Source organism: Vidua chalybeata, chromosome 1, assembly GCF_026979565.1.
Source record: "Vidua chalybeata isolate OUT-0048 chromosome 1, bVidCha1 merged haplotype, whole genome shotgun sequence".
Taxonomy (NCBI): domain Eukaryota; kingdom Metazoa; phylum Chordata; class Aves; order Passeriformes; family Viduidae; genus Vidua; species Vidua chalybeata.
In genome coordinates, this window is record NC_071530.1 from 29,728,162 (window position 1) to 29,742,220 (window position 14,059).

At 41.4% G+C, this 14,059-nt stretch overlaps 1 protein-coding gene across 1 annotated transcript in view; it reads left to right on the forward strand.

Annotated features, from left to right (window-relative positions):
• The first annotated feature begins 5,733 nt into the window (after positions 1–5,733).
• AHR (aryl hydrocarbon receptor) overlaps positions 5,734–14,059 on the forward strand; it is a 63,748-nt gene continuing 55,422 nt past the window's right edge. Inside the window, exons 1-2 of the mRNA XM_053944442.1 lie at positions 5,734–5,817; positions 13,493–13,680. Of these exons, the coding sequence (XP_053800417.1) occupies positions 5,762–5,817; positions 13,493–13,680 (244 nt within the window). The 5' untranslated portion in view covers positions 5,734–5,761. The remainder of the gene's footprint in view (positions 5,818–13,492; positions 13,681–14,059) is intronic.

The following is a 14,059-nucleotide window of genomic DNA, read 5'->3' on the forward strand; positions in this document are numbered from 1 at the left end:
TTATCACTGATTGCTTTATGTCCTCCAGTACTTCATTGGGAGTGGATTATGTTGGATGAAAATGCGTGGTTCTTTACTTTTCAAGACAAAAACAAAGGTCCTTGGGCATAATAATGGAAGACTATTTTAGATATAATATAAAATTTACTTTCCATGCTTGTGAGAAAAAGAGGATTGATTAATGTTTTAGGCAGGAAACTTTCATTTAAGTTGCTTGCTATATTTCTATAGCTCTTCAGAACCTCTTGGTTTCAGATTAAAAAAGAGTTATCTTGAACAAAGAGGCAGTTTCTGTATAAATTTGTTCTCTTCCACTTGTTTCTGCATATGAGAAAAAACCTGAGAATACTAAGCAATGTACTGACTTTTATACTTATTTTATAATAATATTGTTCCTTTATCTCTGCACTAAGAGGTGCAATATGCTTTTTTGGTTTACATACCATAGGATCTGAGCAGAATCGTGATCCTGCCTTAAAGACGATTCTTACTAATTTCCCAAACTTTTTCCAAGTTGAAAAATCTTGAATACAATCTTTAAATGCATTTTTAATCTACTCAATAATATTTTGGGGTTTACATACCATAGGATCTGAGCAGAATCGTGATCCTGCCTTAAAGACGATTCTTACTAATTTCCCAAACTTTTTCCAAGTTGAAAAATCTTGAATACAATCTTTAAATGCATTTTTAATCTACTCAATAATATTTTGGGGGCTCTGTTGGAACAATTAAGATTATAGATTATACTGGATTAGTGCAAGTCAATGAATTTAAAATAATTAAAACACCGTTATTAACCAAGACCTATCAGCGCGAACTTCTATGTGAGGATTATATTCTCCTTTCCCAAATAATTATATTTCATATTTTTCATCCTTTATATGGCCCTTCAACTTCTGGAAATGCTCCCCAAGTTAAATATTCAGTAGAAACTGGGTGTGATTTTAGACACTAACACATCAGAAGCACCTGCAAGGGTAGTGGTGAGGCAGGTGTCTGGATGGGAGAAAACAAAAAGAATGTGGTACTTCTATCTTATATTGCCAAAAATGTAAATAGCAGGGTGGGGGAGGGGGAAGTTTATTGTCAATCCCATTTTCTCATTAAAACTGTAGGCAGTTCAATTAGTACCTGCAAATAAGGCTTTTGTAATATTAGTCCAAATACAGAGTTTCTTTGTTCTCTGTATAATTACTTCTGTTTAATTTTTAAAAAGTGGGGTAGAATCTCCTCCAACAACCCTTGTTTCTCACAGTGATATGTTTGTATGACCCTTCCAGTCACCAAAGAATCCATATATAGGTGATTCACTAACTCTCATTCAACTTCCACAGATTATTACTTCCCTGAAATGAGTAGGACAAGACTCAGATGAGTTGCCTTCTTAGCAGAACACAGAAAATAACAGCTAAATCAGCAACAGTTCTGTATATCCATAAAACCTTAGATGCATAAATCACAATTTTAAATCCCAATCTTCTTTCTATGTCTCCAGGGAAAGAGAAAAGAAATCACAGATACTCAGACTAGATTTCTTCTGTATTATTTGCACTGCAAACAGCTAGAACAAAGTCAGCACACAGAATTAAGCTGACGGAAGTAAAATTTTGGCCATGGACAGAAAGAGTAGGGTAAAAGCTAGAAATGAGTCAGAGATGACCCTAAGATAACAAGCAGTGTTTATAGTTTTTATAAATTCTTCCCAAATGACAAGATTTTTGTTGGTCTCATAGTGACCCTGTGAATCTCCAGCTCACTCAGGAATTTCTGTCTGTTTAGTAAAAGTCTCCTCTTCCAAATAGCCCCTACCCTATGAAATGAGTGAGGGGCCAGGAGACAGAGCTTAGGAGGGAACTGTTCAGGGTAGGAGATGCAGAAATGGGGCAGAATGTGGAATTGTTTGGAACAAAACAATGGAGTTTATTTTGGAGCTAGGGCAACAGGTGTGACTGCTGACAAGTGAGAGCTCTGGAAGTTCCAGAGGATGATAGCTGCAAGGTATACTGGATATGGACCTCACACATGCTGGGGATGGAGAGAGGCACAGTTCACTACATGCACAAACATATTTTTCCTAAAAATCTCATCATTGATTGGCATCACAATCCATATCTATAAGGGCAAAAATGCTAGAATTGAGTATGAGGAGAAAAGTGATTGCTGGTGGTTTGAGAAAATTTATTCCAGGAAGATGTGTTCTTTGGTTAGAGCTAGTAAAACACCCGGGTAGTAGCCTAAAGATAAAATGAGAAGAGATGAGAGTACTATATGCATGAATGTGATCTCCATAGGAACTAAACCTTTTTTAATTGTCCACATGACATTAACCACAATCATCTTTTGCAAGACCAAACCTGTTGTTAAATATGACAAAATACAAGTTCAAAAAGAAGAATAATAAAAAGTCCAACAAAAATAATACACTATAAAAGAGATTCTAAGGCTGCTGAATCAGTTGTATAGTTTTTCTTGTTTTACACTCAATATGAGGCAACATTTCTACTGTACCCAAATTATCAAATAGAAAATACTGAGATAGTGCATTAAGAACATCAGATGAGAACTGATTTGCAAAAGTTGTGGGTAATTTTTAGAATCTTTTAGTTAACTGCCTAAAAGGCCCCAGTGACATATAAGGACATTTTTTGTGTATTCTGCAATTCTCTGTGTGCTGAACATCTGAAATCTCATATTTGCTGTTAAATAGGTGTCTCCCACATTGGAGAGGATTTCTAACAACAGGCAGTGGATTGGACTGCAAATGTACAGAAGATGCAACTTCTGCCTAGCAGCATGAATTTACCTTACTCTATTTCCAAATTAGGGAGCGAAGAGTAACCACAGCACCTTGCTAGTACTAGGCAATTCCCATGGCTTCAGAAGAAAATTGGGAGATAAAGTCCATCATAGGAGGCTACTTCCTTCTTCATGTAATGCCCAGTAGATTTGGAGGTAGCACATGAGACAGCGTAAGTATGGGTGTCTGTTACCGAGGTAGCACAAGAGATTCAAGAAAGCATTGTGATCTTGAGGCCAGTGGAAAATAAGAGATCTTTGTTCAATCTCAAAGTGAATAAATAAAAGACTGGAAGCAATTAAATTAAAAATTAGAAGAAAAGGAGCCATGAACAATGACTGTAACCATTCAACAGAAAGATAAAGTAAGTGAAGAACGAAAGCAGAGCAGCAATTTATGTTGTATGGCATGATCGCAGCCCACTTGTGTTGACAGAGAAAGAAACCAGTGAATAGGAAGAGGCTCAGGGTGAAAAGAACACTGAAAGAGACTGGGAAGTTTGGGCTGGAAGAAATAGAGTGCTTCCATAGATGGATATGTTTGGAATGAAGAAAGTGCATGAATTTCCAGTTTCAGCTCTAAAATCAAAAGAAGAAAGGGGCTGGAAAAGAGAAGGAAGTAAGACACATACAGTATTACCCATTTGTTTTTCTAGGATGCTGGCATGCTTTTGTAAAGAGAGATGAGTGAAGAGGAAAGGGACAGAGGAAAGAAACTGCCAAAAAGTTGGTGTCCTCTGCAAAAATGCACAAAGTTGGCTGGACTGTGACCGCAAGGCATTGACCTCATAAAGCATAAGGTCCTCTTACTGTGTTTTCTAAAAAAAATGTTGTATTCTAAAGACTTATTTTTTCAAAACATAATTTGACAAATTCCTGGCATCTGACAAGCGCACTAGCATCGTTAAGGTTTAGTCAAATTAATATTATCTGCCTATTGTGGCTTCAGTATACTTTGCCCCTGGCACAGGATCGCAGGGAACTAAACCCGAGCAATTAAGCTGATAACCAAGTACACCGAATGCCCGCCGCCAGCGCCCGCGGAGGTACCCGGCGGGGCACGGCCCGGCCCGGCCCGAAGGGACCCCGCTGGACCGAAAGGACCGCCCCGGGGAAACCGCTGGGCCGCGGGGCGGGCACCGCGCTCAGCCCTAGGTTTTTGCCGTACGATAATACCGGGAGCACCGCTATCTCCTCCGTCGGCAGAGCGGAGCAGAAACACCCGTGTAAGCGGGGCTTCTGTAAGCGTCGAAGGCGAGACCCCCGCCGCGGGTGCGATGCCGACAGCTGGCCGGCCCCTGCGGATGGGCAGCCAGAGCAGCACCACGGACACTGCCTCGGCCTCCCGCCAGTGGGAGCGGTGGCTGCGGGGGGACCGCACCGCGGGGCCGGGCCCGAGCCTGCAGCTGCGGTCGTGCTCCGGCGGCGGGGCAGGGCCATCCCCGTGGGGCGCGGGTGCCTCGGAAAGGGAGAAAAGGGTGCTCTCCCCGACTCTCGTCTCAGTCGTCACCGCGAAAAACCTGTGTTTACACAGGGCGACTCCCGGGCTCTCAAGTTTAGCGCTGAGACAAAATTTACTGCGGTTATTCTAGGGGAGGGAAGAGCTCTGATGCTTGCGGCAGCGAGAGCGACCGGAGGGAGAGAACGGGCGGGGAAAGCGACGGCGGGTCAGAGCGGCACCGGGGCTCTTCTTGGACGGTTTTACTTGTCAGCAATTTGGCAGTAACTTTCCCATGCAGCTCCTTTCATTTGAAACAAATGTTTAGCCGAAAATATCAGCGTAATGTCTCAGAGATTCGTCACCTAATGGGACATGAGCCGCGTCCTCGGTGACTGAGACCCGCCGGTCCTCCCGGTGCTTGGCGAGCGACAACCTTGCCCCCAGTGATTCCCGTTCTGTCCCCAGGTGTCCTGCTGTCCTTGTCTTCGGTGGAGCCCGGTGCCATTCCGCTTCCTTTCCAAAAGCCCCTATTTTTGGCAGTCGCCTGTTATTCTGGGTTTCTCTGCTGGGGCGACCTGCGGCTGTGACGGTGTCAGCCCGGCGGAGGCGGGAAGAGGGGGAGAACGGCGGAGGTGGAGTGACAGACATGGACCTCACGGTGCCATGAGCTGGTCTCATTTGTCTTCCAACCTTAACGCTGTGATTATTTTTCTACTCACGACTATTTTCTGTTATCGGGGCTACATGAGTGCTCGCAGCTGACCTTCCTTCTCACTGGCCGCGGGAGCCCCGCTCGCATCGCTCCCCGGCCACCAGAGGCTCGGCGTTTTTCCGTCTTCCCATCCCCATGGCCATCCCGGAGCGCTCCCGCCGCGCTCCCCCCGCCGCCGCGCCGGTCCTCCCTCTCCTCGCGTGACCTTCCCAACATGGCGGCGCGGCCGCCCCGGCTCCCTCCGCCCGCCGCCGCGAGGGGCCTCCCCGGCGAGGGGGCGGTGGCGGCTGTCAGCCGGGCGGGGCGGGACCCGGCCGGGAGCGGGCGCGGGGCCGGGCCGGGCGGTGCGGGGCGGTCCCGGCGCACTCTGACAGGCGCTCGGCCAGCAGACGGCGGCCGTGCCGGGGTGCAGAGCCCGCCGCGCACCCTCCCACCGCCGCAGAGGAGCCGGCAGGGAGACGGCGTCGCCTCGGCGGGGAGACGCGGCGCTGGAAAGCCCCGACCGCCCCCATACCTGTGCCCTCCGGGGGCGGCGAGTGGGTGTAGCCGTCGCCGATCACCTGGGAACCCGCCCCGCAGCGCCTCCGCCTCCCGTCCTCGCCCGCCCGGGGAAGGCGCCACCGCCACAGAGAGCGAGCGAGCTCCGGGCGGCCACGGGCAGCAGGACCGGGGCCCGCGGGCGGAGCGAGGCGAGGGCTGCGGCGCCGGTGGGGCTCGCCCGCTCCCGGCAGCCGGGGCGAGGCGGGCAGGAGGGGCGGCGGCCCCCGGCCGGCGGCGCCCTCGGCGCGGGGCGCTAGAGCCGCGGCAGGATGAACCCCAATGTCACCTACGCCAGTCGCAAGCGGCGGAAACCTGTGCAGAAAATGTAAGCGGCCCCGCGGGCGGGCGAGGGGCGAGGCGAGGAGGGGAGAGCGAGCGCCGGGCTTCCCGGGGGCGCGCCGTCCTGCCCCGCACCGCGCCGCGGGGGCCCGGCGGGGGGGGGGCGCGGGGCGGTGCGGCGCAGGGGCGCCGGGAGCGCTGCTGCTTCGGGGTGCCGGCAGGACTCTTACTGCTTTTAGGGTTTTTCCTCTCACCCCGAAAAAAAAGAAGGGAGTGTCGGGGCTCGGAGGGTCGGGGCGGTGGAAGGAGGGCGCAGCCGGCTGACCTAGATTGGGAGGCATCTGAGGTGACGGCTCCGCGCGGTGGCTGCGCTCGCCCCGCCGGGGTGGGTGCCGTGGGCGGGGGCCGCTCTCCCCTCCGCACTCCCGCACCGCGCGGCCGCCGGCCCGCTCAGGTGTCTTTGCGGGGAACGCGGGCTCGGAGTCGGGAAAGGGTGGGCACCGTTTAGGGCCTGCCTGGGAGGACTGAACCCTCGGCTTGAGCCCTCCTCTTGAATCCTCCGGTACCGCATGAGATGCGTTTATTTGTGCAGAGTCAAAGAAACCCAAGTGCTGTATACCAGTCGGAAAAAAAAAAAAAAAAAAAAAAAAAAAAGCCTGGCTATATAGTGTCGTTTTGTTTATTAATTTATGTTTTTGAGACTGTGGGAACAGTTTAGTGCCAGAGTAATTTTGTTTGCTGCACCTGCTTTAGGTTTGCATCCTGGGTTTTATATGCTTCACTGAAACGTTGCTCTCATGAGAGGGTAATTTTTAGGCTAGAGGAGATGCTTAACTTGCACTTTCAACTGAAAGTCAAGAATCTCTAGGTCATAAAAAGTAGCAAAGGTAAACTACCGAGTTGCAAGAAAAATAAGCAAAGCTCAAAAAATCCAAGTGCATTTCTGTGGGCTACTTCTGTAGATGTAAAATAACTACAAGGTATTCAAAAGCATTAAAGGAAGGAATGGGAAATATTTAATGAAATCATATTGTGAATTATATGTTTTTAGATTCATAGCAGACAACGTGGTCTTGGGGTGAAGGGAATTAGCTTGAGTGCTTGCTTCTCTATGTTTGGAGTTGTTAGAATGAATGCATGTACATAGCTTGGGTTTTTTACCGTGCAAATTAGGAAAAAAGTCTGAAAATGTGTATATGAATGTGTATGTGTATCTATACATGTCTCTCCAAATATATATATATATAATTCCCTGCTAGAAAATGTATTAATTATGAAAAGACCAGTGCCTGCTTTTTTGAGCATTGATTTCTAAATAAAAATTGAGAGGTATCTAATTAAATTCACACTGTAGATTTGGATTTTTAAGAATGAAATCAGTGTTTGTTCATGAGGAAATGAAATGTACTGGTGGCATTTGTAGCCTACTAATAGCTAAAGGCAAATGGTTCTGATTGTGAAAGGTGAGGTGTTCTGCCTTGCTGGTGAGATCACTTAATGTCTAATAATAATAGCTTATTATTAAATTTTGGTTTGCCTTGGATAGAGGATGTGAAACCTTTTTGTTTTGCCTTAGTGTAGTGTCTATGTAAGTAATAATTTTTCCTGTATCTTCTTGTTATGTAAATTGGCTGAACTGCTGTGATTAGTTGAACTTGAAGCTTTATTGCTAATGGGAACTATTTATCTATTGGCCTTACGATCAGAGGGAGAAGTTTCTTCTCAAAATAAAAGTATTCATAGTGAAATAGTTTGTTCACCTGTAATTGAAGTGGAGGCTAATTATTAACCCATCTTGCTTGGGTTACTGGAAATTATTTTTATGTAAGACATTTATCTTGCTTTTAACACATTTATCATGTTCATGTGTTTTTTTTTCTTCTCAAAATACCTTATGCTCTTTGGTTGCTTCTTCTGTTGGGCCAGCCTTGGAGAGAACATTGCTAGTGGGTCAGAGGGCTCTGATTTCTCACATAACTACATACAGACCACACCTTTAGGCCAAAAAAAAGTGAGACAGGCAATAAGCTTTTTTCAGCTGATTGCAGGAGAGAGGAAAGATGTACTTGGTGCTGGCTAATAAAGGTTTGACACTACTGTCATTTTAATCTGTTTGAATTCAATTTTTCCTCCCTTCACTCAGAATTCACAGTTATTCAGAAAAAAAAAAAAAAGAGAGAAAAGAAAAAGGTAGAGGTACAGATACATTACTGGGACTAGTATCTTTTGTAGAAGAGATTATATCTGTTGATAGTTCTAAAGTTTTATTTGCCATGTATGTACCTCTTAATGGAACATGATAATTAGTAATCTGTGTAGACAGCTTATAGAAATGGAAGAAGGTCTAAGTATAAAGCCATAGTTGCCATGGGAAAATAATTAAACAGAAGAAATACTTCTTGTTTCAGGTACAAATAACTCATGAAAACCATGGTCATAACTCTATAACAATTTAAGAAACTTCCTGCTTACAACTCCCAGTTTTTACTATATGCCTTGTAGAGACCTGGATTTGAGAGGGAATCACAGGCTGTTGTCTGACTGTGCCAAGCGTTGAAATGTGCTTTTTTGATTCAGTTGGGAGTTACATTATTGCAGCTGAAAAAGAAACGCCATTGCGGGGGAACATAATAGGCAGTTCCTGCAATTCATCTTGTTATCTTGTCATGTAAGGGGAGAGAAGAAAAAGATGCTAAACACGTGCACTGCAATTGCTTGTAATATGCTACAGAAATAATTTTCTCAATACCTTGGAGTCTTTCAATTTCCTCCCTCTTTAAGGTTTAAACCCTGTGAGTCCCCCTGGTGGCAGCAGGGCTGGGGGATGTTTCACTCCCCACTGAGGCTTGGGGAGCAATGCGTGGCCCCCGCTTTCTGTTTTTCTGTTTTTTTCCCCCCCAAGTCTTCACTTCTTCTGTCTAGTGATTATTAAGTGAACTAATATAGTAGCATTGTAGTTGGAGGGGAAAAATGCAAGTTTTATGAAAATGGGGTTTACTGCAGATAGATTTTAATGTGAGATGAAAGGTATTATATAAGTACAGCTCCAATGTGCAGTTTCTATGTCTTTCTGCCTACTATCTCTGATTTGGTTTGTTTTTCTTTTTTTCTGTGTTTGGATTAGAATTGTTTTGTATAACTGGATAAATGTAATAGACAAGGAATGGGGTGGGGAGTTCTAAATGTTTCATGCTATGCAGAGGCAAAAATCATAATGATTTGTTTATCTAGTGGACCAAATTTTAAAAAAAAAGATAGGGTTTTCTTCTTTGTTATCTTAAATGTATTTGTGGCATTAAGTACTCCAGAGTTTTGACTGATTGATCTTTAGTACTGAGTAGTCCTAGTAGTATTAGAAAGCAGAGCACACATTTTAATTAAAAAAATTTGAACTATTTATGTGTTCATTCAAGGCAAACAAACAAGAAGTGCCAGAATAAGCTTTCAAAAAGGAAGTTCATCAGAAAAGAAAAATAATCATTGAAATATTACTCTGTGTAAAGCAGTATCTGCTACAAAGCAGTTTGCACCTCTTATTTGAAATGGAGGTAGTAAGACTGTTGTCTTATGTAGAATAAGCATCTTTTATACATATTTGTCAGTATTGGGGTAGCTGTATGTTACCTGTAGTAAAATCACTGTTTAAAGTGACTTTACTGTTAAAAGTCACTTGTTTTAAGGTTTGTGGGTTTTTTTGTTTGCTTCATTTTGGTTAATGTTCCTTGTAAAAGAATGCTTTTTAGGAAGAGAATCTGCAGCAAACGGAGGTATACATATATAAGTAACATGGTCATTAGACAGGAACATAATTTTTTGGTTTTTTTTTTTTTTTTTTTTTTTTTTTTTTTTTTTTTTCCCAGTAAATGCTGGCTTGTTATCTTAGAAAGTTGTGAAATATGTTAAAACTGAGTGTCAAACTTCCATCCTTGATTGGTGTTCTGGATGTTTCTATCACTCTTGTTGAATCCTTAGTGCACCAAACCAACCTGAGCTAACTATTTGCTACTGGATGACAAAGAGTAGCCCAGCATCACATAAGTAGCATGTACTGATTGAGGTTTTTTAATAAAACAACTTTATCCCTTCAGCAATTTGAATCTTGACTGGTTTCAGTCTCTGCTGAAAGAGCTACTGGAAAGGATCTCTGCCCTTTCAAGATTGGTTGACAATAACTTTAAGAGGTTGATTGTCTGTAATTCTTACTTGTTGTTTTCAAAGAAATCATCAGCTGAATTTTCAGTAATTATAAATTCAGTGTGGGAAATAAGAGTAAATGCTTAGTTGCTAAAGTAAAGGTTTTTTTTTTTTTTTTTTTTTTTTTAGGATTCTATTACTTCCTTAGTGTCATAAATGATTTTATATACCTGGCCTCCACTGAGTGAAATTCTATGTATAGGAAAAAGATATGTTATTACATGTACTGTTAAATATGAGATGAAAAATATTCAAAGCTGAGAACATTAAATCCATTAGTTAGGTGATTTGTATGTTTTTTCCTTATATCCCTCTTTCCTAAGCAATAAGATAGTCCTGATGAACTAGTTATTAGGGGTTTTTAACAAATAAGTCTTTTAAAAACATGTCTCACTCTCTCTAGTGTTCTTCTTTCACATTCATTTATTCTCTGATTTCATTTCACACTTCAGTCTTGTTACTAATGTATCATGCTTTTCTGTGCTTGGCTGTTGAGTTTTCTACTTTTTTCCCCAGTGTTTTATGTTGTTATGAACAAAATAAAATTTTGCTTTCTTTGAATTTTCTCAGAAACTACTAAAATTTCCCTTTAAAATGAATATTCATTTAAAATAAATGAGCATGTAAATATTGAAACTTAATTTGGCCTTTTGATAATAATTAAGACTCACGTAACTGTGCACTTTTTAAACACTTAGGGTTAAAGTCCATGAAGGTGCACATGATGAGCATGTGTAGTGAAAAAACTTCTGATTAAGTATGCTGTAACAGACCTGTGAAAACAGCAGTCAGCTAGTGTTGAGATGGCAAATCCTTTAAAATTGTTAAATGAAAAAATTAAGTTTTCTTGCTTGTCTTGAAGTTCTTGGGTAACAAAGGTTGTAGATAAGTCTGGAGGCACCAAGTGTACAGAGACCTCTGGCCTTTGGTTAGAGAATTCAGATTTCCTATGAAAGGTAGAAGATTAGGAATGGAAAGATTAGCTTAAATACATTCCTTCTTTTAGTCTTTTTTTCTTTAAAATAAAGCACATGCATGAATTTAATCTTGACATAGCACATAATTTGCCTAGAAGATAATTTTCTGCACTGAAGCTGGGCTGTCTTTAGCATTGAGGGTTTATATAAATGGATGGAAAATTGTTAAGTTGCTCATTATGCCCCCGGCACTTCTGCCCTCATTTCCTTTGCCACTGAAGGATCCATTTTTACATAATGAATTTTAGTTGGGTGACAAAGGAGAAAATTGGGCATAATTGGTGTTTGATTTGGGGGAGAGAATATGGCAAGATTTATGATGGAGGTACTGGTAACTTAGTATTCAGAAATGCTTTGAGGTAGTTAAAAGTAAGATAAATCTTTAGAAAGTAAATGTAAAGTAGAAAAATGATCGCATCTAACTGACAATCTCATGAGAGTTGTTAAGATAGAAAAGCCTGTTACATAGTGCTGATTTATTTTCTCAAGTTTGTGTGTGTTAAATGGCTTCTATCGGGTCCTCTGCTTTTCAGAAGCAGACCACTTTGATTTGATAGTAGTTAGCTGTTCACTGATTGTTATACAGCTGTTACATGCTTAATGTTTGAAATACATTATTTTGTTTCTATGTTTAGGAACAGTCTAATACATAAAAATACATAAAAATATTTTGGAAATACCCTTTAATGTTGCTGCTAATGTTTGATGATTTTTAGCTTTATTTTTTAGGGCTATATTTAAGTTTTGCTATTGCTTGTGCAAATTAATTTTCTGCCAGCATAAGAGGATATGAAGAAAACCTTGCTAAATTATTTAATGTTCTCTTGGGAATATAGTGAATTGCTGGTGTCAAAGTCATTATTTGTGACCAAAGCACCCATCTAACCAAGCAGTTAGTCATCCATTGCCATTGATGATGAATCTATGGTTTTTTTTTTTCAAGAGAAAGAATTTTCCTATTCTTGATTCAACTGTTTTGCCTGCTTTTCAAATGTTTTTAAGCTAAAGCACTACTAATTTATAATGTTTACTCTGCAGAAAGTTTAACTTTATCCATCTGGGAAGTAATTTCTGCTGATACATTGTATTTCTGTCTGTTATCAACATTTTGCATTGTGGCATTTTCACATTTTCAGGCTCCACATAAATGTCCTTTAATGTGGAAAAGAGCAGTTGTAGTGCTGGGGAGCAGGCAGCCAGGCTTAAGTGCAAGTTTTTTGACAAGTGACAATTGAATAAGCAATGGCTGTAAAAAGAAGGGCTTGGATTTAAACTAACAAGAGGTGTAATTGAAACATAAAATAAAAACAAGCTAAAAATAAGAATGTCCACTCTATCAGTACTGATTTGACTGAAAATAGAAAATGAAATTACTTTTCTGTATGGTTTACTTTAAGCAGTGGCAAAAATAACTATTGGAGCTTTTGCAATTGCTCATCATGTAATTGATACAAGGATGACAGTTGGGAGCAGATTAAATGAAATACTGAAGAAATTAGCTGCTAAATGTTTTTCTGCTCAGTATTTTTGAGTGATGCATCTTGCAGAACCAACATTTCTGTGAGAGCAGCACAAATTGATAACTGCTGTAGATCTCACGTAGAACTGCAGTACTGGAAAAGTGACAATGAGTCACTCTTCAATTAGAAGAGTGTTTAATAAAGAACATAAAATGTACTATGGCTTAGGCAGATAAATTATTTGGTTTCAGTATTGGCTTGTAATGACTAGTTGCAATTTAAGTGAGTAGAGGTTTAAACCTTTTCCCAGACTTCTGTGCATATGGGAAGGGGTGAATATCCAAGTATCTGGAATTGGAGCTCAGGGTGGATATGAATGGAAAGTAGCAAGTTTACGAAAACTTCATTATGTAATTCATAACACAAACTTTTAAAATTGTTTTTTGTACTGTACAAAGGCATACTTTTGCCATGCTGTACTCAAATGAAATGCCTTCAGCTGCGAGATGACTTAAAGGATGAGCTCCCAGTGTTTTCTACAAAGATTTTACACGCTAGCTGAGCTATATCTCATGGTTTTTACTACAGTTTTGGATGCCTAGGAAGTTACTAAAACTTTTGTTATATTCAATTAATACTAGCCTCTTCCAAACTGATAAAAAATTAGGACATCTGTGAGAAATTGTTATTGAAGTGAAAAAGTGTACTGTCAAGTTTTTTGTACACAAATATTGCTAAAAATTATTGGTATATTTGGAATACTAATATTTGGAAGAATTCAACTGATATTTGACTGAAAACATAGGAAGCTTTTTAAAAAAATTACTGAATCTCAAAGATTTCAAATGTTCATTGAAAAGTTCAAGTAGGTATTGTACTTCAAACTGCTTAATTTAACAATGTGTGTTTTGGAGGGGGGATTAGGCCATTTTAGGTTATTTTCTTTTTTTCCAATGGGAAATAAAGTCACTTGGGAAAACATTTTGATTGTTACAGTTTGAGACAATACGTAACATTAGGCATGGCAAATATTTGCATTCACTTTTGGAAAGGAGCTGGCATTTACATTGCATTTGTTTTTCTGCCATAGTGTAAAGCCGTCCCCAACTGAAGGAGTCAAGTCCAATCCCTCCAAGAGACACAGGGACCGCCTGAATGCGGAGCTGGACCGCCTGGCGAGCCTGCTGCCTTTCCCTCAAGATGTGATCGCCAAGTTGGATAAGCTGTCTGTGCTTAGGCTTAGCGTCAGTTACCTGAGAGCAAAAAGTTTTTTTGACGGTAAGCATTGGGAATTTATTTGGGTTTGAACTGCTTGTAAAATTCAGTTTATATTGTATGTTGATTTCACCTGTTTAAGTGCTTAAAACTGTTAAATTTATCTGCATTTTAATGGAACTTCCAGTTGCATGAATATATACGATGTAACTGTGTAAAGTAAGCTTTCCACTTTCTTGAAACCAAATGTAACTACTTATGTTTCACTTAGGTCACCAGTCATTCAAAGCTTTTCATTTGGAAGTAATATTGCCCTTAATGGGTCCTCCAATCCTTTTCAGCAGACTGTCAAAGATACCCAAGAGATTTCTCTTTTCCCCCTCTGAAAATTGCCTGAGTAAAACTATTACTGATTCAAAATATGTCATATGACTTCCCATCC